The sequence below is a fragment of the Camelus bactrianus genome, chromosome 6 (assembly GCF_048773025.1).
Source record: "Camelus bactrianus isolate YW-2024 breed Bactrian camel chromosome 6, ASM4877302v1, whole genome shotgun sequence".
Lineage (NCBI taxonomy): Eukaryota > Metazoa > Chordata > Mammalia > Artiodactyla > Camelidae > Camelus > Camelus bactrianus.
The window spans coordinates 30549418-30574192 of NC_133544.1; the positions used below are offsets into that span (position 1 = coordinate 30549418).

A 24775-nucleotide genomic window follows, 5' to 3' on the forward strand; every position below is an offset into this window, starting at 1 on the left:
TCATGTGTATTTTACTTCTGTATATCCTACAATGTGCTCCCCCCCATCAAAAATTTATTTTCCATCTGTCATCATGCAGTTGATTCCCTTTACCCATTTTGCCCTCCCTTGCAATTATTTGTGTGTGTGTGTTTTTTGTTTTTTTGTTTTTTGTTTTGTTTTGTTTTGTAGGACTGATGCAAATGTGACTAAAAATGCCTTCAAGTCTTTTTGGTATTTTTTCCTCTCCATTTAAGTTCAGTGAAATGTGCTTTTGTGTTCCTTGCATGGTGTTCTTTTATGTGCATGACTGGAGCTGAGGACTGTTCCACCCACCAGAGGTTAGACAGTAACTTAGAATTGCTGTTAGCAGCAAGCAAGGGGAGAGATCTCCGCAGGTGCCTATTTGACAACCCCCACTTCAAACACTTGTTACAAGTTAACGATCCTGAGACAGGGAATATGTAAAGGAAAAACTGCTGGAAAAAACATTAAATGGTATCACCTGACAGCAAAGCAGAGGCCAAAAACATAAACAGGAAGAAAAAGGGGCTAGGTGATTCTAGATTTACCAAGAACTTGAGTTGTGGACCACTTCCCTTCCAAATCAGCAGAGTTAAGAGGCCCTGTCATGTTCAAGTTCTGCCTGCAGAGCTGGCTTGGGAGTGGTTCACGCCCAGGGAATTAGATTCAGGGAACCAGGGAACCGGACTCTATCAGCAAAGCAAGGTGATGCCTACCACTTGAAAGACAGCATGAGGAGAGGCTTTGAGGAAGTTTCTGCAGGGGAGGGCTCTCGGAACGGAGCAAAGGCAGGAAAGGGAATGTATCACAGCACTCTAGCTGGATTGCTTTGAATCTAGCTGGATTCCTAGAACAGAGTATTTGAGAGTCCCAGAGGTGACTGCTGGATACCAGGGCTCACAAAGAAATGTAGTGGAATTTGTTCCATACCTGAAATGTCAGAATCAGTTCTCCTGCTCCTGTAAAAATAAACAACACATTTCAAAGTTTTGCCAGTATAACCACAAATATTTAGAAAAGAATTACTAGGTATGAGATAACTGGTCATTCTCTAAATACTTTGTAGGAAGTAATAAAACATAATTAGCAAGCCTAGATTAGTATTCATTATAATACATTTTAGAATAAAATTACCTAAATATTTATAACATGCAAGATATCTAATATGTAAGAGCCATAAAACTGAGTTATATGTAATTACATAGAATCTATTTTTATTGTAACTGTCACTTCTCACTGGGTGAGGCTGTGGGCATCCCTGTCCTGCTGCCTTTCCTGCCCCTGAAAACTCAGTCGAGGTTGAGACTGAAAGACGCTAACTGCTGCTGCTCAGGGGCTTGCATAAACACAGGCAGCTGTGTTGGGGATACAGGCTCGCACAGAGGTGTAGGGTACATTCTGGAAATGGATGGGTGCCTCGGGTGAGAAGCCACCCATCTCCGCTATCTCTGTGGTCCTGATGCAACAGAGCCGTGGAATCTTGCAGGTGAATAACATACCCAAATATCTGCCCAGGTGACTACATTTCTTATGGTTTAGTGGATAAAATAGGAGACAGGCTATCAATTTTTCAGACTATTTCACTGTCAGAAATGCCTTTGGATAAAGAAGTTTGTTTTCTGTATTCCTGGTTTTAAAAAATTAATAATAATTAAAATGCTTATTTTCTTAACCTCATTGGCATGCTAAAATATAAATTTACGTTACTTAATTTTCACTAAATCTTTAATCTTGGCTACATTTTCAATAACTATTTTGGAAGTATCGCTGTTTGAGTAAAAGCGTTTGGGAAGAATAATTACCCTTAGGTAATATCTTCCCAGATAAGGACATAATTCTGATCCATTTTAAGGGGTCTGGTAAATCTATACAGTTTAAGGTTTACAATGGATCTTTCCAAAGTAAATGTTAAATTAGTAATTTTCTGAGGTGTTTGCAGATAAGTACTCACGTAGCCTTTACGAGATATGTCTGGTGATTTAGATAAGGTTGAGCTTAATAATAAAAGTTTTCAAGAAACTGAGAAATATCAAGTAAGTGTATTTTTAAAAGTAGGTGCAAATTAAAATAAAGCCTGTCATGATCCTCTTTAAAGTAAAGGGAAGAATCACAGTAGCACTATTGTTAAGGTACGAGAAGGAATATAAATGCTTTATAAAATAAATCCTTCACTTCTAGAGGACCTAATGACATTATAGAGGTCTCCATGGTCTTCCACTCATCTAGATTTAAATTGCTCAATCTACATTTTAAATACCAATGAATCTAAGGGCAAAATATTCAACAAGGTTATTGTTTAATTTTTTTTCATTTTTCCAAAATATGCAATTAGGAAGTGTCACTGAAATCTGTAGTCTTGGAGAAGAAAAATACATACCAGAATTTATTTATCACTCTCACAGTGTCCTGACTTAATCCTACAAATGTCCCAGGAATAAAATATCACTGAATTCCATTCTTTTCTTACATATTATTACATCTTTCATTATAATGAACATTCTCAAATTAGGCTGTAGCTAGTAATTATGTTCCTGATGTAAATAGGCAATAAAAAATAATCTCTGCTTGGACTTAAGGGGATTACTTAGAACCAAAATTTATTTTTTACATTGTTTTTTTTTTTTAAATCTGTATCTTTCCTTCTCCCCAGTAGAGTCAGCAGATAAATGACACAGGAAGCTGAGAGACTAAAGGGCAGGACCTTGAAAAGTTTGGGATTTGCTAACCTTCAAGATCATTTTTATCTGTGAAATTCTGATGTCTTCTATTTATATGGGCATTCCTCTTCTCATCATTTCTAATAGCAATCATAATAATTAGACTAACAAAACATTGCATCTGCAGATCATTTTTCATCCTAAAAATTTAAGTTATCCTTACAATTTTTAAAAGCTGTTAGCTAATTTAACGCTCAGAGGGTTTTTAGGGTAGTGAGACTCTTCTGTATGTAATGGTGGATACTTGTCAGTATGCATGTGTCAAAACCCCCAGAATTGCACAACACAGTGAAACTTAAACTAGGGACTATAGTTAATAATAATGTATCAATATTGTTTAATTGCAACAAATGTACCACACTAATGCAAAGTGTTAATAATAGGGGAAATTGGAGGTTGGGGGACAGTGAGGAGGTGGCAGTGGGGTGGTTGTATGGGGCTCTGCATACTATCTGCTCAAGTATTCTGTAAATCTAAAACTGTACTTAATACAGTAAAGTTTATTAATTATTTTTAAAAATTTTTTTTAAAGGCATAAAAGCTAATCCAACGCTTCAGGGCATCTACTATGTGCAAAAGGGCAGGGAAAGAAGTTGACATGATTTAAACAATTAACCTTGTTAGATTTTGAATTGTGTGCTTCTAAAGCCTTAGACTAGGGCAGGACATAGAACCTGAGACATAATGAATGAAATAAAGCAGAAGGAAGATGTCAGAATGACCATTCATGATCAATTATTATTTAGTAAAAATTGCTAGATTGGAGGGATTCATTTTTATCTCATCTAGTTTTTTAGAATTCTTATGCTTTTCTATGAAAGTCATACTCATGCATAATGAGAGGAACATTTTCTGCTGAGTGGCACCTGCTTCTATACCTTCACCTGTTACATTCCTGTCTTTCACTACTTCTGACTGATGGTTGCTTTTTAAAATCTCTCTTCCTTCTTTCTCCTCTAACACATAAGATTTCCAGTAGTCCTCCTGGTCATTGTTTAGTAACACTGAAAGAACTCAGTGTTTACCATCAAGAAATAATATCTCAGTTTTCTGGGGGAAATTTCCCTATTTCAGCTACTTCTCCTCCCTCAATCTGAAGCAGGGAAATTTCTTGAACATTAACACATTAAAAAAATTTTTTTTCTTTTTTGAATCCAAGTTTCAGAGATCCTGGTCATATAGGAAAAATTCCTGAAGAAGGCTCCCTTGAAGTTTGAGCTGACAGTTCTTCCTATGGCTATAAAGGGGAATCTTTATTTTGGCTCTGGGGCCCCAGGAGAAACCCTCATGAGAGAGGAATCCGTGCTCAGCCCTACTTTGTACCTAAGACTGGCTTCTCATAAGGCAACAGCTCTCAACCCTGATTGTAGATTAGAACCACTTGGAGGTTAATTACAACACAAAATACTGAGCCCATCCCAGCATTTATGATTCAGCAGGGAGGAGTGGGCTTGAGAATTTACATCATTAAGCTCCCAGGTGATGCTGCCAACCAGCCACACATTAAGAACCACTAGATATTACACGATGCTTTGCTGGAGCAGACAACCAGAAGTATCGAAATCATAGTCAAGATCCACCAACACCCTGAATGTATTGGCACTTGGATCTAGAGGCTCTAGAATTGCAAGAAATGTGGCTGCTCAGGAGCTAAAAGCAAACAGTATTCTGACTTCCAAGTTTGTGAATTCCCTAAGGATCACCCCATATTCCTTTGCTTCCCTTGACCCCCGCTTAGCTAGGAAAGAAGATTAAAAAGAAAGCCAGTTTTGAGTCCTTAACCCTCAGTCAATTAAGATGGTTTTGTTTTGGTTTGGTTTTTTTGTTTGGCAGAACAGCCAAATTTGTTTTATCTACACTATTGGAAGTAAATTAATAATGACAATAATGATTATTTACTGAACACCTAATATGTCCCATTTATAATTCTTATGTAGTCAGTCAGCTTGGAACTCTGTTCCCTCAGAGCTCCACCCTTCCTGCAGATCTCTGCCCTTCCTCAGAGAAGCAGACTCTGACCACATGTATAAAATACCCCTCCCCCCTCCTCAAATCATTGTTACTTTATTTTGTTTTCTCACAGCACATTCCAGCTGGCATAATACGCTTTATTTGCTCATTATCTATACTCTCCACTAGAATGAAACACTCCATGACTTATTTTCACTGCTCTATGCCCCATCCCTAGCACATAGAAGGTGCTTAGTAAATGCTATTGAATAAATGGATCAAACTTTGACATTGAAAATTTCTTCTGATGCTTTAGTGGACAAGAAATCATCTTTCCCCTGCAACTGAGGCAATGCTACCATTCCCTCTTATTTTAGTTTTAGTTTGAAAATATTCTTTTCCCACCTGAAAACTTTTTGTGGTACAGTGTTAATCTTTGATTAACATTTTCTAGAATTTTGCTTTTTTCATGCTTCTTTTGAACTCTTATCAGTTTGAATCTATTTTTCTATATTTCTGTATTCTAAACTTTGCATGAGTGTTTCTGATGGCCATGTAATTTAACACGGATTAAGATTTATATAGGACCAAGTCCGTCCAGACATTTTTCTGTCCCCAGTAATTTCCTTGAGATTGTTACTCCTATCTTCTCCATATTTTATACTTTTACAATTTCTATGAGATATCCTGCGATAATTGGTATTGTATTAAACCTATAGATCAATTTAGGAGACTTCGTCATCTTTGCTGTCTTAAATCTATCAGCCCGAAAGAGAGCCTATTTTTCATTATTCAAGTTCTTTTGTTTCTTCCAGAAATGTTTTATAATTTCATGTATGTAGATCTCATCACTCGGACTAAATATTTTATTTTTATTGTTACTTTTGAAAAATATCTTTTATTTTTTCAATGCATTTCATGAAAAAATTATTTTTTTGTGAGTTTATCCTATAATCTGTGACTTTCCTAAACTTGTTTACAGACTAATATTTTTGATGATCCTCAAATTTTCTAAACATGAATTTCCATTTACAAATCCCTTTAAAATCTCATATTTATTCTTCATATTTCTTTGTCCTATTGCAGTTGCTAGAACTTCTGAAATTCTGTTACATAGAAATGTTAGTGGGGACATCCTTAATTTGTTCTAAGTTTTAAGTGGAACAGTTCTAGAAATTCTTCATTAAAAATAACGTTGGCTCTTGTTTGGGGTAAATATTCTTTATTGAGCTAAAGGAAAACTCTTCTATATTATGTGGATCTTTATACAAACGTCAAAATCTCTTAAATGTATTTGAAGTATGATATTGTACTTTACCATAGTTAATGATTTATGTCAACAGTTTCCTCAATTTTATATGAAGCTGGCTACATTTTGTTTGCTAAGATTTTATGAAGCTAGCATTTATTGCCACAAGTAGGATTAATCTAGAATTTTCTTTCTTGTGTTGTCTTTGTCAGCTTTATAATCCAAATTATTTGCTTCATTAAAATTAAGAAAACAAAACATAATTTTTCTATATTTAAAAAAAAAAACACTATAAACATCTAAGAGACCATTCTTGTAGTATCTGAAAAACTGTCCAGTAAGTCACAACTGTGTCCTTTTTTTTAAGGGAGCTCTTTGATAAGTTTTCTGTTTTCAAGTTCTGATTCTGCCAGTTCTGCCTCTGCATTTTTGTTAAAGTCATTTATTTAATTTAGGATTTCCAAGTTATTAAAGCAAAGTTCTATGTAATCTTTCTCAGTAATACTTCACTATTCTTCCTACTAGTTGATGTAACATCTTTTAAGTTTTCAATTTTATCCTTAAAAAAAAAGGTGTACAATGGTTTGCCTGTTTTTTCATTTTTGAAGAGTCAACCAAACATTGTTTAGCACTTCCAATTGTTTAAAATTTTTCTAGTTTATTTCTTTTCGTAGGTTTATTTCCCTGTTTTCCCCTGTTCCTTTTTTATATTTAAAAATAACTTAGAGATAATTCCTTACATTCCTTGTTTTCATTCTTGTTCATACAGCATTTACAGAATACAACAATTTTTCTGCTTTCTTGTTAGCTGTCACTCTGGAATGATCAGATTAACTTTTATCTTTATAATACCACGGTGCTCTCTTACGTTCATCTTGCAATTGAGTATTAAAATCATAAAAAATAGTTTTTCAGATTAAGTTATTCATTGAAAGTGTAGAAAAGTGTAAGGGATATATAGAGAAGAAAATCCAGAGAAGGGTAAAGATAAAAGTACCCACAATCACTCTAGAGATCAATGCCCTTAACTCCAAAATGTGGACACTGTGGTTCTATTCTGTTTCCTTTAGCACACGCCATCGACACCTGGCAGATAGCCCAGAATGCCAACTGAATGGTGTGAGAAGTTGGCATGAAAATAAAAATTAGACAAGGTTGAACTACACGTGGACAATTGAGTTGACTATGTCGTCATTTAATTACATTGTATGTCTGAGAATCTTTAGCAACAAATCCCTGAGTTGCAGGGATTTAAGTCATGTACTTATTGATATACGTTACATCTTAGCATCACTTATCAAATCCTGGCCTCACATACCTGGATTCTTCAGCCTTGAGAGCCGTGTTTTTAGAGTCTGTTGTCCTTATTTCAGAGAGTTTATCACTCAGCTCTTTGGGTTTATTTGTCTCACTTTCTTCTGGAGTCAAGGTAGCTTGAAAAGATCTATCACCTTCTAAAGTCAGCGTTAGGTTTGAGATGGTAACATGTTTTGAGTATTCTCTAAACTCACTCTTACTTCTTGTATCTCGTAGACACCCAGGCTTCAGAAGGTTTTCCATTTTTTCCTTTGAAAATAACAAGCAGCAGCAAATCAATAACAGAAGCGCATCCTACAGAACCAGGTTATTTCTGAAGCAGTAATCATTCATTCATATTTACTGGCAGCCCTGGAGTGCTCAGGCGCAATGAGCAGGGGATGGGGCTGAGTGTTGCGAGGCCCCTGAGAAGAGGCCAGGGGGGCTTTGGAGGCTGGCCTGACCCAGCATGTTCAACAGCTCGCATGGTCAGATACACCCATGTCACCTCACATCAGAAAATGAGCACTTGATTACAGCACTGCCTCTTCCTGCGCTGGCAGGGAAAGGAAGGTTTTCTAGACATGCCTGGCTGCCTACTCCCCAATCTGAGGTTGCTCTTAAGAGCATCTAACAGGTGACAGGAATTGGAGGTTCACAATAATACTGAAGACTTTATTTTCCAAAAGACTTGGAACCTATACCTGAAAACATCCTAAAATCTCTCCTGTTCTCCTAATATCCTGGTTTCTGTCAATGCATCACCTCTCCCGGCTGCTCCCTGCCTTCCTCTAACTCTTGGGCTTCAGAGCAACAGGTCAGCTGGTCTTAAAGACTGCCTCTCCAGTGTCTCCTGTCACCCTCATGTCTGCACCGACTTCCTCCCTTTGCCCCTACCTAGTCCATCACCTCTGCTACCTTTCCTTGAAAATAATGCAACAATCTTCTTTAAAGATAAAACTTTTTTTCTGACAATGAAAGTAATATATATTTATCATAGAATATTTAGAAAATCGTAAATGGCGTAAAGTGAAAGGGAGAGAATTATTGCTCGCTTGATGCCACGGACCAGAAATAACTACTATGGCACATTTCATTCTGGTCTTCTTTGTCCACTTATTTCTTTTGAATGTGGCTGCTTTGTGATCACATTGCAGTTCTGCATCCCACATTTTTCACTTAACGACTTTATAATAATTTTCCTCATGTCATTAAAACTTGTGTAAAGCTCCTTGAATTTTTTCCTAATTAAAAATTATTTTTATTGTAGGAAACTCAGAAATATGTAAAGAAATATGAATGGCTCATAAGCCTACAATCTAGAAATAAAATACTGTTAACAATGACTTTTTCCTTTCCTGTTGTCTGTCTGTATAAGTGCATTTGTAAGTAATAAGGATCAAATTCTTCATTTTTCACTCAGCTTGATATCATAAACATTTTTTCCAAGGGAGGTTCTTCAACAGCTTTAATAGCTACAGACTGGTCATTTGTTGAACAAATTTTTACAGAGTGCCTATGATCTTGCCAGTCAGTACAGTCGCTTCTGAGCGAGATAAACATGAACCTGCCCTTCTGATCTGAATTCATTTAGCCATTCTCCTGTGGTGGATGCTTAGCTGGCTTCACATTTTCATTATTTCATTTTTATAAACATAGTATAGATGTGGCATGATTAACATCCTTGCAACTAAAGCCTCATTCCGACGGATGATTAATTCCTTAAGAAAGATTCCGAAAAGTGGAATCACTGAGTCAAAGGGTGTCAACATTTCTAGGTTCTTGACTCACAATAATTCCCAGAAAGTTTGTTCCAATTCTCACTCTCCCGTGGATTTATAAGAATTCCAAGGTGACCACACTGTCACTAATACTGTTTTTACTCTTTCAATGGACAGTTTTATAGGTGAAATTTTTTCTAACTTTGCATTGCTATGATTACTAGTGAGGTTAAACTTTTCCACTAAGTTTATCAGTTAGTGGTTTCTTCTTCTATGAAATGGTCATCTTTGCCTTCTGCCATTTTTCTGTCGTGGGCCCCATGGAGTTTTCTCTGCAGCAGTCTACACACTGATCTACCTCACTCTGTCCTGCCATCAGATTAATCTTTTAAAAACACAGCTCCTTCACTCCCTTACACAGAGAGCTTTTGTGGCTAAGGTTTGCCCAAAGACTGAGTCTACACTTCTTATTTTGGCATTCAAGGTTTGCAAGCAGCTTTCCAATCCTATATGCTAATATTTTCCACACATACTACGCTCCAGCCAAACTGAACTATTCTTGGATGTGGTTCTGGGTTTTTCCACTTTCTGGCCCTTTCTAAAGCTGCTCACTTCTTTTGGTATTTCATTTTCCTATCTCCACCCTCACTTGTACTTATTGAAATTTCACCCTGTCCTTCAGTGTACTTAATACTTTTCTATACATTTAAACCTTAAAATAGACCTTATGTGATATCAGTATCCTCGTTTTAAAGATGAGGAAACTGAGGCTCCTGTAGGTTCAGTGACTTGGCCAAACTAATATGCAGCAGGGCAAGATTCCAACCCAGGGCTTCTGACTCTGATCCCAAAGTTCTTCCCATCCCACCATAGCTTTCTGATACGGGTTAAGTCTGATGGCCAGGATGGTCAGTGCCTATTTCAGGAGACATCTTACAACTCCTTGACACTAGGATTCAGGGAGCAGATCTCATTATTAAAATTAGGTTACTCAGAGTGAGTGCCATAGCATTGCAGTCATGGATGTCAGGTAGCTAGCCAAGAAGAGGGATCTGGCTACCACACGTGTTCTTGATTATTAGAGAATGGAAGTCCCCCATGCCACACACCTTTTCCTCCCGCTTGGCCCTGAGTATGTCATCATTTTCAAACACCACCGTGACCCCTGAGCCCACTGTGACATCACAGAGGTCTGTGACTTCTGTGACTTCGGTTACAATTCTTATATCTGGGGCCTCTGTGACCTCATTTTCTGGAATATCTGTGACGTCAGTGACATCGGTGATGTCTGTGAATTCTGAGAAGTCGATGCTTTCTGCGGCACATCCAGGGTCTGAGCCTGGGTGCAGGTGCTGGGTCTGCAGGGCTGTGAAGGCCGCAATGCCCACGATGTCCACTGAGCCTGCGACGTCCGTGCTGTTTGTGATTTCCGACAGGCTGGAGACTTCTGACACTTTGGAAACTTTGGCTTTCTCCTCATTCAGGAGGGAGATGAGTTCCACCCACTGACAAAATAAGGTGTCCTGTTTGCAGGCAGGGGCGCAGAGCTGCAGGTAGTAGGCTCGGCCACTCACCAGCTTTACTTTGATGCGCATGTTCTCAGCATCGTGCACAGAAAGAGTCACAAACTGCAGTGGGAGAAACCTGCAGGCAAATGCAAAGGTCATCTGGAGGCCTGGTTGGAAACTACCACCAGGCCTTTCCTTTTAAAGCAGTTTTAGGAGTGTGACTCAGGCAACAGGTGTGTCTTCCAGACATGCCTAGGGAGGGGCAGGCACGGGATGGGGCAGTGCCTTCTTGTGGCCACCATGGTCTGGTCCTTAGCTTTTGAGGCTCAAAACTTTGATTTTTAGCACGTGTAATCAGGCTCCTGAAGGCCATCTCACCCGAATCACACTCCTAAGACACCGAGGAACTAAAATAACAGAGTATCAACTATTTACTTTTATTTCGGAGAAGTCATCCCATTTAGTTAATCTTGCAAAGTTGAGACAGAGAAGTTAGTGATTTACTCTGGGTCATTCAACAAGTTGGTGGCTTGAGATAAGAGCTGAGCTAATTCTGATGGAGGTTGGGGGTGGTGGGGTAAGGGGGCATGTTCTAGAGGCATTTTATTACCAACCTTCAGTTCTTGTTACGTAGGTTTACTTTTTGAAAAGTGAATGGACTGTTTGCCCATCTGGTTGTTATCAACTACGCTCTCAGACTCTGAGGCTGTGACTCTCATCAGCAGCAGGGAGTGCAAGGGAGATGCTCCCGTGGAGCACTTGCCCTCTGTGTTTCTATTCTCAGCTCCTCAGGGGCAAAGCATATTTTCTGAGAGGTCTTTGGCCTCTCCCCTGTGTAACTCACCTGGTGAGCACCAGTTTCTCTGGATTAGGAGATGTCAGGAGACTTTTAAACAGGGGTTCTGAATCTTTCTGTGCAGCGGGTGTCAGATGTGCCAGCAGCATCACGTTGGGGGTCTTGTGGGTGGGACTGGAAGAGCAGATGCCTACGGCCACCCAGTTGGCTCGGTTATGAAGGTAAATGGATTCACCTCTCCTGTTGACCTAGGGCAGAGAACAGGAAAGAGGAGTTTTCTGATAAAGTGCATGGCCCTGACAACCTTGCTTACCCGAGCAGTGCGGGAAATAAAGAAGAAGGGAACTGTGAGGCATTTGTTTATGAGAAATCTTGGAGGTACCAGTGAACAGACACAGTCCCTGACTGGTGGGGTCCGCCAGGGAAGGCAGACATTAAATAAGCATGTTGCTAAATGTTATTGTAAGAAGTGTTACCGAGTACAAGCGGAGGGTGCTGTGATAAAAGACACATCACAGAAAATTCGAGTTAGAAGGGGATGTAGGCAATGGTGTGCTGGTAAATGTGTTACTTCTGTCTCTTGGAAGATATGTGTAAGTTTATTATAAATTTCGCTAATATATAAGATGAGAAGCACACAATTTACAGACAACGATACACTCAATTTTAAGTCCATATAGCCAATTGGGTCTCAGAGAAGTCTTCATGGACCTTTGCCAAACTCCCGTATCCATAATCTCAAGATAACAGTAAAATGTAGTAAAATAATAGGAGTGATGAGTTTTGAGTATTTGTTGCCTTTGTTTTACATATAATTTATTTGCAAGCTTATACATATTAATTCTTAATCATGGCTGTGTTTAACAACTGGCTCGCAAACTTCTTGAACACTTACCAACTGGCTAGCTCTAGCAAACCCTGGGTATAGGGTCAGAAAAGTCTCCCCTCTCTCTAGCTGAGACCCAAACAATGTGGGACATAAATCGGCTGGGTGGACAGGAGAGATTTCCAGTCAAAGAACACTATGTGCAAACCCCCAAAGTCCAAGAATTTTGGCCAGGAGAATTTTGGTTAGCTTGAAGAGGAGGAGGGGCTGGAAAGTGAGTAGACAGGGATGTGAAGGAAGCCAGAAAGGAGCAACACTTGGTTTCTCAGCTGTACATTAACTGCTTCAAAAAAATAGGTTATACTTAAAAGCAAATGTATTTAGAAAGAGGTTGTAGCCCACACTGTTGATTACCTACCCAAAGTCATGCCCCTCTTCCTGATGAACAGAATTCTGGTTTTGTGCAGTATCCACCCCTCAGGGATGGTGCCCCAGGTGAGGGGCTAAATTCTGATCCACCTAAACTGGTCGTGGCGGTCTCATCCCCTGGCCAGCGATTGCTTCCCGCAGGGGCAAGTGGCACAGGCCTGGCCAAGGGGACACTAGTGGGGGCCTCCTGGGCGCTCTCAGCCCTCACAAAGTGTCGCAAGGATGAAACACATCCCTTACGTTGCTGGCAGCTATCCTGTCTGTTTGCATATGATGTCCTGAAGGAAGCTAATTTCAGGATGACAGAGCAAAAAGAGAGACCTGGGTTCCCTGATGACTCCCCGTGAGTGAGCTGATGTCCTGTGGCTCTTTCGCTCTGCTTGAAATAATTGTTGTTCTTTTTTGCTTACACTTGAGCCAGGAACCTTGGTAACCTGCTGCCAAAGAAGTACACGAGGTTGTGTGTGTTGAAGGGAATAACTTACCCAGTTATGACATGGGGCCATGTCTGGTTTATAGAATGCTGACTGCCTCCCCCAGTGTTCGCTAGAGCTTGCAAATGGTTATTTGAAAAAGGTGCAGAAGAAGTGTGGAAAATAAAATTAAAAGATTATCTGTAGGAAAGGAGCACACAGAAGGTAAAGTGAAGTACATCAAATCATGACTTACCACATGCCTTCTGGGGCCTGATGGAAATGTTAGTGTTCTTTGAGGTGTCACCCCCTTCCTATGGTGTTCTGGAGGTGGGAGTTCTCCCTAGTACGCAGGTGTCAGTGCAGAGGACAAGTGTGTGGGAGATGCAGTGTCCTTTGTTGTTCCTGTCACCCCTTTGTAGAGTCAGCTGAGGAGCTGCTTGAATGGGTGTGTTTCGTGTTAGACCTGGTTATGACGTTTCCATGACGTTTAAGGGTATGGACCACACCACCTAACTCATTTCCCCATTTCTTTGTCTGAATATTTTCATGTTGATTGTTTAGAGGAAAGTTAGAACTGCTCCCAAATGCACTGAAGTGTAGTTTCATTCATAATCTAGGTACGTTTTTAGGAGAAGGAAACTTCTCCCTGACACAGTTTGACAATTTTATTTTACCTTCAGAACTAAGAAACAAAATGCATTTTAATCTCCAGTTATGCCATAGATGTTAGTCTTTAAAATGTCTCCTAAGACTAAGAAAGGGGTTATATGAATGCCTTCCTGTGGCAAGATATTCTAAAAATGATGATCATCTCTTTGTATAATTTTGGGGGGATTATGACAGAATGACAATTACAGTAGAGATGGGACAGAATTCCTAGGTAAGAGTTTGTTGGGAAAATTTTAAATGAATTTTCCTTTAAGATTGTAATTATTTCAGGCTGTTTGGAGTTCCAAAACTGCTCCCTTTAACTGTATCACATACTCCCTTGCCACATTAAGTCAGTTCTTCCAACCTTTTCCATTGTCTTTGAGAAAATTAATTACTGATGTTATTGGAACTTAACTCAGGGCTCAACTCTTACTTACTTGGATAAAATTGCTCTCTAACAGGGGCGGTGATACAAAAGGGGCATACTCTCCTCCATCCAGCGTATTTTGAAGCTCTCCAGCATCCTGGGAGTCTGGGACGCGGAGGTCCTGCTCGTCCCTCCTCACAGTAGACTTTCTGTTATTCTTATTCATCGTGCTTACGTATAAACCGCAGGACCGCAGGAAGTTGAGCAAACAGAAATACAATGAACAGAAACAGCAAATTTAATATAATAATTAAGTTGCCTCCCTTAGTCATTAATTCAACACGTTTAATCAACATCTATGATGTGCCGGGCACTGCACTGGGCACGGGAGACCCATCTGAACAAGACTGGTAAGATGCCTGGCTTCATGCTGGATATACTCTCTGGGGAAACAGCAAGCAAGTTTAAAAAAAAAAAGAGAGATGTTGGATGATAAGGGCTACGAAGACTGTGTATCAGATCCATGTGATTACAATTGCCTTTGGTGTAGGGCTGGCCTCTAACCACATGTGCCCCCCTTCCCCCAAACCATTATCTTCCATCTTCCTAATTAATCATACACTATCCTTCCTATCATGCAGGTTTCTCAAGTCCTTTTTTGTAAGTAGGGTATCAAAACCATATAACCTGAGACCATCTCTTCCTGACCATTCACCCGTGACGGAGGCTTAGTGAACATGGATATCTATCTAATCACTGACAGCTGCCCTCACTCTGGCTCTCTCTCCAGGGACCCTTCAACAGACAACAGTGGCTCTACATCATTGGTTTTTCACCTTCCATCTACTGGAAATCACAGAATTCCAAGAAGGGAACAAGGCCTCAGAGTGCAATTCTGTTCAAACCTTCAAAAGATCACACTTCCCTTTTCACAAATTCTACGCCAGGTAGAAGGGTCCTTAACTGGCAAGCAGTAAGTCCTGTGTACTTTTTTCCACCTCAGTCCTTTCTCAGAGATCCTTTTCTTCCTTTCCCTAGCCCAAGCTAGAGGGTGCTGGTGAACATGTCTCGTCTCTGCCCCAGCCCGGGCCGTGGGGCGCAGAGACCGCTGCTGCCTACCAGCCCAGGACCCTGTCACTCTGGGGATTCCCATCAGGCCTTCCCCTGGTGACAACTCAGGGCCCCTCTTGAGTGCGTCTTTCACATGAACATAGGGAAAGTAAAATGAGTCAAGAGGAGCAGGAAAGGGAAATAGTGCAGAGAAGCCAAAATGTAAAAAGAATGAGAAAAAGATCATTCAGGAAAAAAAAAAAAAAAAAAAAAGAGAGAGATAAAACAACAACAATCTGAAACAGAGGATGAAAAATAATAATCAACAATATTTACTCAGTGCTTGCTATGTGGAAGGCAGTAAAAGCTTTACATGCACTATCTCATTTGATTTTAAAAGCACTATGAAGTAGCATTATTAAGATGCTCATTTTGTGCACCATGAGGCTTGTGGAGGGAAAGCAACTTGCCAGAGGTTAGTTTGCAGTTTCCCACACCAGGAACCAGACCCTCCTAGTCTGACCAGAAGAGCTCATGCCGTGGCCTAAGGTTTAGTCCGGCCTTGAGTTCTTAGATGGGTGTGAGAGTTGGCAAGGGTGGGAGGGGTCAGGATACATCAGGATAGAGGGGAAAGAGGAAAAGGAGGTGAACCAAAGACAACAGGAGGTGCCTTCACCTTCTTCCTATTCCCTTCCCCTCCTGAATAATTTAGTCCTAAATCCATTCTCTGGGACAAAGAGAGGCAGGACTCTGTACTGGGGGGAGTGAGGAGCCACAGCTCAGAACCCAAGGGAGGCAAGGGGGCATCTATTGCCGGGAGAGGGGTGCAGCCCAGCTAAGAAATCGGGGCTGAGCAGTATGAGGAGGGCGTCCTAGAGGGTGGGAGGAGGGTGGAAGAGATGGGTGAGTGGTTCCTAAGGGGAATCGATCTAATAAAATAGGAGACCATGAGACTTTATGTGAATTAAAAGTTTGATGAGGAACAGAATATATACATAGTTCAAAATACCTCTCGCCAACATAATTTATTAATTTCAAAGGGGAAAAAAAGTAACTTTACAGTGAAGGAGCCAGGCAGACAACATCTCAATGAAGTGATGGGTGAACACTATCAGTAATGGGAAAAATCAAACTGACGTGCCACCTTACAGGATGCGGTGAGGTGCACGCAGCATCCTTCTGTGATATTCCTCCCAAAGATGCATGACCTGAACCCAGTTATTAGGGAACATCAGACAGATTCAAGTTGAGGGACATTCTACAAAACAACTGGCCTGTGACCTAAAAAACGTCAATGTAACAGAAGTCCGAGAAAGAGTGCAGAACTGTTCCAGACAGAAGGAGGCTAAAGAGAACCGACAGTGAATCCAAACTGGGCCCTTTGGCTCTGCAGACCATTACTGGGACAACTGGCAAATGCTGACTGGGGTCTCAGGGTGACACGGCGGGAATAGGCAATGCTCGTGTCCTGGTTTTGATGGCTACTATGTGAGAGAGTGTCCTTGATTGTATCTTGGGATACTGGGACACCAAGTGGGCAAATTTTTCTCAAAAAATTCAGGAAAAAAAAGTTCCTTGTACTGTATTTGCAATATTTCTGGGAGTTTGTGATTGTTTAAAAATTTTAATGGGAATAATAATACAAGGAGAGAGGAGGGTAAAAGAAGTATAACGAGAGGATGGAGGAGGGAGATGAACGAGTCCTGAGTACTCAGCCAGGAGTGCAAAAGGCTGTATTTAGCCACTTCGGGATTCCAAGGAGAGAGCTTTGCAACAGCAATGGGTGAAGCCGCATGGTGACTGGATGGATGGTAGGAAAAAGGGCACATAATGGCCCATTGTTGTCTACATTTTCTCTCTTCCATGACTTATCCAGCAGGACAAGGCATTTATTCCATCTTTGCTGGATGGTTGAGAGACAGTGAAGCTGCCTTAGAGAATCAGAGGATTCAGCAAGTGCTGAAAACATCCATTGGATTCTTTGGGGCCTAAATATACGGGGATCAATTGGACAAAAAAAGTCATTAGAAAAAGGCATGTTTAGATGAGAGCAAGGTTGGATGCAGGAAGGAAAGCCAAGGTCAGCAGCCTTTGGGTCAGGGTTCCCTTTCCTTTCCCACAGCAGCCGTGATTCCTTTCACTGTTGTCCCTCTCAGCCCACCTCTCCTACCAGCTCACATGCCCCCACTTGAGATCTAGAAAAGCTGATCCCTCTAAGCAGTGTCTATGGTACAGCATCTTTCTCAGAAGAGGGAAAGAGAAACAGAAAGGCAGGAAGGCGAAGTAAGTAGAAAAGGAAGACAGACCACGGGAGGGAGTGTGAGTGATGACGTTAACTCCACACAGTCCCCCCCAGTATGCACCATCGCCTCTTACCTGAACTCAGGGCCAAGTCACAATCCTCTCCTGGAGACACAGCTTGTAACTCACTTCAGTTTGGGCTTCCTTCTTTTCATGATGAAGTCTTTTGTTATAGAGACAAAAATGGAAAATTAAAGTGTGTACAACGGAAGAAAATTTCAATACTAATCCTTGCTTTTATTTCATGCGTGAGGTCCGTGCCTTAGAAAGAGTGCCGCTAACTACACTGGGTGGGTGAAGTGGCCAGAGGGCTGCAGTCTGTACCTGCACTGAGCTCTTGTCGATGGTCCCAGTCACGGTTTTTGGTGAGAGGAACCAGACAATCATGAGTCCATAGCTCATGGCTGGTCTGAAACGGCCACATTGTGAAATCCTGGTCTCCTATAACCAATGAGGATGTTTGATGATGTGATAAAGAACGTAATGTAGACTCAAATAACTATCATGCAGTAGAGGGTCTTAAGAAGCCTGGGTTATTCTCTTCCTGTAAAAAGCCAGAGCCTCCCCAACCTCCCAGCTGATAACTGTGTATGTGTACTTACCTCTGCTTGTGTCATTATTTTGTCACTTGCGTGTAGTTCTCACACCATGTTGTGGTTGCAGTCACTATAGACAGTCCTTTCTCCTTTCCGTAAAATTTTGACTTAATCCCTTCAGGAACACTGGGCCAGGTGAACTACAACTGTAATTGTTGTCAGAGCTCAAGGGCTGTAAGGCCAGTGTGGAGGTTGGTATCCTGGGGAGCTAAAGGATGCTGGAGTCAGACATAGCCAGGTCCATAGCGGGCTCTGTCACCTGCTACTTTATGACCTTGGCATGTTACTTAACATCTCTGAGCTCAATTCCCTCATCTATAAAATGAGGATAAAACCACTCCACTCAACACTGTGTTGGGACCACTGGACAACTGAAGTATAAAAAACACTGCACAGCATGGCTATCACACAGTGAACACCTGAATGGTGCTTCTGCTGGTCTACCAACACCTGACCTAGTGTCCAAAAGTGTGATCTTCCCAGTGTTTGCTGGGCCAGGTTCCTTCTTGATCATTATCAGTTTCATATTTCCCAAGTTTCATTCATTCTAAGAAATGTATTTTTCCTCAGTTTAACAACTATGAAATGGAGTGTGCCTTGTGATCACTTTCCATGGTGGGGCATTGCATAGTGGTCGTCATTTGGCTGAACATTCATGAACTTAATCATGTTGTTCACATTAAATTATGTACATGGATTGTACCAGGTTGCATTTAATTGCCATTTATACTGTGTTACTAATGGGTACCTAGAAATCTTTTGTTGACACCTTCTGGTAAGATTAAGGAAGTTTCAGCACAGAACTTGCAGAATGCACGTCAGAGACTTGGAAGAAGTCCCAAAGACTAGAGTGGGGTGCTCCTCTAGGAAATGCACAGAGGACGATGGCACAGAGGGTGACAGATAAATATTGTATGGAAAAATTCCAAGTAATAAGAAAGCATTGAGTTATATAATTAGCTGCATTTTTTTTCCTTTCTCAGTGGTCCATAATATGGCATGTCTTATAATCGATGGATCTTAGATTTGATAAAATGCAGTGTCTACTCTTGCTCATCCAGAAGTGTGTGACAGAGTGGATATTTTTAAAAAAACAAATCACTCCAACAAAGTGGCAACATCCCCATAATGGAGGGTGGGTCTACATTTCAAAAACACATGCTGCTCTGTAGACGCTGTGTGGCCCTTTCCCAGCACAGTCATTACGCGGCCTCCAGAGCCCCTGGATGTGAGAACAATTCCTCTGGAGAGCGGATGGTCTCCCAGGGGAGCAGGCGTAGCTGTGGATTCAGGGCCACAGAGAGGGAGGAGAGAATGAGAGGAAGGGAAGGGCTCCAGCGGGGTTGCGGCCAAGCCCAGGCCTGGCCCTTCTCGTCCCTTTAGACTGGAACAAAGGGGAGGTCAGCTAAGGAGCAGAAAATGTAACCGAATCTTTTATCTTCTCTGGTGGGATGGCTTTTATTGTTTATTGCTCTAGAAATATTTAGACACTTTTGGATTATGTGAATAGATGGTAAATGTGTGCTGAGTTTTAGCTAGTTTTGTTGTAACTGATCTGAGATTGTCACTCTGTGCACTGAAACCCCCACCCCCAACGTCTTCAGTTGTCCTGGTTAATTAGTCAAGACAGCACTGTTCTGAAGGCACATGAATTGTTCTGTGAAACCAATGTTGGCTGCGCACACACAGCACCACACGTTTTGTCAGTGGTCCAAAAGCAGGATCAGTTGTTAAATAAACTGCTTACTCTTAATACCTGGAGATACTATTAAGGTTTTGGAATATATATAATATATATATTTTTTATCTTTTCAGTTTTACAAATTGCTCTTTATATATTAAGATATCAATATTTTCCTATGACATTAAATATTTTAAAAAACAGAAGTTGCCAGTCAAGAGTGTGGACCTATTTGGAACATCACACTCTCTTGTAAGTTGTGCCAAAATGAATTGTGTCCAATGGTTAAACTGATGTTTGGGAAACAATTTTCTCTTTAAGAACAGTAGGTGATTCAAGGTTCTCACTCCGATGAGTCCCCTGTGCTCTGCTGTGCTTCTTTGTGGGGAGACCATGGAAGAGCAGCCTGACCGTCAGCTCACAGCCCCCAGCCCTCAAAGCCAATGAGCAACCTTTACAGAAATATTGTGATTAATTTTGGTGATTCGACATAACTCTAATTTGTGTGGGCTGGATTTCTATAGCTCGTTTTGTTTTCCTAATAATTTTATGCTTGGATGAGTTTTTAATATAGTTTTACTGAGATATAATTTACATACCGTCAACTTCATTTGTTTAAAGGACACAATTCAAAGATTTTTAGTGTATTTACAGAGTTGTGCAGCTATCACCATAACCTTACTTTAGAACATTTTCATCATTATCCATGGATAAATATTTAGTATGGATAAGTGAAGAGCATGAGAAGTGCATTTTTGTCTCTCTTGTCTCACCCTGTGACTGTTGCATGTCAGGGAATGATAGGAACATAGCGTTTCTGATGAGAAGTCAGAACAGAGAGATGTTGCAGGGGAAATTTGCAATAATATTACTCATATTAAAAGCTGAACATTTGTAGATTCTGTAGAAATATTTTAAAAATAAAACAAAGCTTATTTATGCAAATTCTTTATGACAATTCATACCATCTTGCTTTACTACTATTACATGTGCAGTAGAGGTCTACAATATAGAACTCAAATAAAAAGTAAATTTTAGTATTAAAAATAGATTAATCACATTAAAGCGCCAATAAATGTGTATTCTATGGAATTACAATAAATATGTGTTGAACTAATGTGTGAATTAAAACTCAAGAAGCAAAGCAGGGTTGCTGTAGGCGTCGTGGGAACACAGATCTCGCTTCATTTCACAGACACACAGACTCCTTTGTTATTATGTGTTCCGCCAGGATTGTGCATGAGTTTTCACAGCCACAGTTTATATTTTTCCACTAATGTATGCCTTTCACTAGGCCCATTAAATGTCTTATACATTTAATTAAGCAAGCAAGATATATAGAGAGATTGTAGACAAAGATGTTTTTCTGTGTGTTGCAGAGTAAGGACAACATAAAACAGTCTAGTTCTATTTGAGATGGGCCGCTCACATTTATCCTATCACTAGAAGATTTTTTGCATTCTTTATTTCTTTTTAGTACTTTCCCCTTCACCTCTCAATTTCTCTTTTTTCCCCCTCTTTTTATTTCTAATTGAGTGGAGATTAATTCAGCAGAGAGTTACATCAGGTTGCAATTTTCTGCAGAATGACAGTGTAAATTTTCATTTGAAAAAGGATTGTTGTTTACTTTTAGTAAAAGAAAATAGATTCCATATTAAATCTGATTACAGACCAGAAACCAATGCCAGTGGTTTAATGGGGAAACTAAGCACAGAGAAGCAATGAGCTGTAGCATTTCAGGCATGGAACTACTTCAGCTTTGCCCTAGACTTCTGTGACGTCACCAGGACTTCCCCATCTGGATAATGTTTCAAGGATGACCAAGGTCTCATTAGGGCTAAAAATTGTGTAGCTATGAGGTCTGCTATGGTGGTGATGATGTGGTTATGGGTTATTGGGAATTTTTTGGACCTTTGACAGCTTGAGTTTTAATGGAAATTGGGAAGGGGAGAGAGTGGGAGTCTGGGAGCCAGTGTGGAAGTGTTTTTGTTGGCTTTTCTGACCACTGAAATCAGAGAGAGTGTCTAAAAATGCCCCGAAAATGTTCTAAGTGTTTGCTATTTACCATTTCCTTGTGGACTTCCTCCCCACTGATATTCAAAAATTTTTTCAAAGCTACAACAAAGCTGAAAGAATTCTATCATGAGCACCCATGTACTGACCACCTAGATTTTCTTGTGTTTTTCCTTTGTGTGTGTTATTTCTGTAATTAAGTGAAAGCTCTTGAATGATGGGTTTACCTGCCGCTCATTAAAGTTGGTCTCTGTGATACCTGACCCTTTGAGGTTAGTTATTCATAGCACTTTGAAGCATAGCATTTAGTTAGGTTTTTTTTCCCAAAGATTCTTAACACACTAATAAACATATTTTTAGGATTGGTCCATCACATTCCTAGGTTGTAATACTGGTTGTATCTTAGACAAGGTCTAACTGTTGTGGCCCCAGCTAACCTTTCAGCTTTGAACAGAAAAGTCCTGTGTTCTAGATCTTCTCTCCCATTTCAATAACTTAAAATGACTATCTTTCCATAAATTCATTCAACTGTCAGTCACTTATGGGAGAAAATTGGGGTAACAGTTTGAAAAATCAAAATTTAAAAATCATCCAGAAAAACTTGTTTTTAAACAAACTCTCAGTGAAGCTATTTTTAACAAAAAGAAACTCAGCAACCAGCTGAGAAGTTGCTGAGTTTTCTTGCTTATTCTGGTGGAGGTACAGGAAGTGAAACTAGAAGGAAAAGTGGAAGACGGGAAAAGAACAGACATTTTGCCCTTGAATTATTAGAATTCATTGAACTATCCATTTCCTTCTCCCTCAGGTTCACACCAAAGCTGGAGTACGCAGAAAGTCACTTACACAGAGGTGAGGCTGAAACAGCTCTCTGGAGGTCTCCCAGATGTTTCCTAGGAGAATAGTCTCCGAATAGCACGTTTCCAACTCTTTTCACATTTCTTTGGCAGAAGGTGTTTTTTGTCTACTGGGTAGGCAACTAACCACTTAGTAAAAGAGGTGCCAGAGCCCAGGCTGCTCTGGCCATTGTTCGAGGGCTCCTGCATCACAATGTGCTAACCTAGTCTCTGAAGTAAGAGAAGAGCTCTGGGGAACAGCAGCCCTGAAGGTCAGCCCCTGGGCTTAGCGTTCCTGGGGAGCCCAGACAGCTCAGGAGTGGTGGTTCTGGTTGCCACGCGAAGTTTTCAGAGGCTTCCCTGGAGAGAAAAGACAGTTTAGTCATAGAATCACCATGGACAAGATATCACACTGAGAATGTCAGAAACACTGTGTCATTTATCATTCAAGTGATAATTTATCATTCAATCTATCTATATCCCAATTTTCAGAGACTTAAACATATCTAAGCTCCCTTGAGCTTCTGTAAAGAAAAAATTTCAAAGGGACATAGCAGCCTCAGAGGGCAGAGGCCTCTTTATCTTCATCCCCCAGCATCTCGTATATTCTGGCCCAGGCTAGGACAGGCACTCGGTATCTGTTGGCTGAGTGAATGAAAGAATGTGAATAAATACGTGGTATTCTCTCTCTGAAGGTCTCCTCTGTCCTGAAGATCTATGACTAGGTTGTCTTTATCTGAGATTTGCAGTGGATGACAAGTGTTCCTGTTTCCTCAAGAACTGTGACTTCCATGTGGGACCAGGTGTTGGGGTCAGGGAGACTCCAGCATCCACTCCCATAGGATGTATATCAGGCAGTTTTCCCAGGGGCAGAGTTGAGGGCTGGATGTATAAATGGAATGTTTACTGGCAGAGAGCTCTCCGCATATCATTGGTTCAGTCTGCAGGCAAAGGCAGCCTCTAGACGTGCAGGCTCAAAGGGTTTCCTGTTATTTTTGCCTCAGACACTCCCTTTCCCGTCTTCTATCCTGAACGCCCTCTTTTGGATGGACAAATTCTTCCTCTAGTCGTATGAGTACCATTGGCTAGATTTAGAGTCATCCATATCTTCATTCAGTACATTCATTGCATGGTCACTTGCCATTTTCAGTGCTTCCTGCCTCATGGCCGGGAAGCATTTTTGCGTAAATCTGATCTCATCTCTTCTGTGTTGACATTGTTAATTCTGACGTATCTTGATGAAACTCTTTGATATTTTCTCCCTTCCATTTTTTTTTTTTTTGAGGCTACGGATATCTTAAAAAGTAAAGAAATAGCAAAAGAAGGAAATAAAAATCATGATATAGTTACCTTTAAAACATTAATTTTTTAACATGCACAATATAAAACTATACATAAAACTTTATTTGGAGATGATGCCACAGGTCTGAATTTGAGGCACTTTGTTGAAGTGAGGTCCATGACCAGTTAGCCCTCTGTCCTTGCCCCTCCTGAGATGTGCCTGCTTGCTCATGCCTGCATGGGGTCCTCTCTCCTACATGTCCTAAGTATAGGATATGAAGTTTTTCTGCCAGATTCTGTCTCTGGCCCCCTGGTAAGTACTACACAAGGTCAATTCTTTTGGTCAGTTCAGTAATGAGTACTTACTATTTACTGGGCTCCATGTCATGCTGGGGCTACAAAAATGAACAGTCTCTGCCCTCAGGGAACTTACCATCAAGTGGAGAAAGGTGATGTAAGCAGATTATTCCGATGGAGTACAGTGATAAGTGGAAGCACAGATGAGGGGCACATAGTCCAGTTTGGGGATTTTGGGGAGGGTTCGTGGAGCAGTTAATGTCCAAGGGAAATCTCAGAAGATTAGCCAGCCTGAGCAAAGGCACTGGGGTGTAAAATGACATGCTTTGAAGGGGTAGCTGGAAATGGTCTTACATAAAGTTGAAGGAAGGAAAGTGAAGTTGGGCAAGGGAGGGGCTCAATCATAGAGGACTTTAAACACCTTAACTGGTGGCTTGGACTTGATTTGTTGCAGTCATTTTCTGATGTTTTAGTTTTCTGATGTTGCAGTAGTTTCTGAGTTTTAGCACGGAGAGATTTATATTCTGGACTGATCACTTTGGTAGCAGTGTGAAGGATGGATTTTGGGAGGGCAATTCTCAATGCATACAGATTAAGATGGTGGCAGTGGGATGAAAGAAGAAAGGGTTAATTTAGGAACTATTAGTAGAGCTGACAGAATTTGGTGACTAACTGGATGTGGGAAGTGAGAAGAAAGAATGACTCAGAGGTTTCTGGTTTGGGAAACTGGGTAAATGGTGGAAACAAAATACAGGCAGAGGAACAGGTGTAGGAGGCAGAGAGTATGAGGTCCT

The 24775-nt window shown here is 40.6% G+C and overlaps 1 protein-coding gene across 1 annotated transcript; it reads right to left on the bottom strand.

Annotated features, from left to right (window-relative positions):
- Positions 1-461: 461 nt before the first annotated feature.
- GARIN2 (golgi associated RAB2 interactor family member 2) lies at positions 462-14155 on the bottom strand. Its single transcript, XM_010962377.3, has 5 exons — positions 14000-14155; positions 11289-11488; positions 10046-10580; positions 7238-7485; positions 462-962 (listed from the first exon to the last, which is right to left on the bottom strand). Exons 1-5 carry the CDS (start codon positions 14153-14155, stop codon positions 851-853), a joined length of 1251 nt encoding a protein of 416 aa, XP_010960679.2. The 3' UTR covers positions 462-850.
- Positions 14156-24775: the final 10620 nt, after the last annotated feature.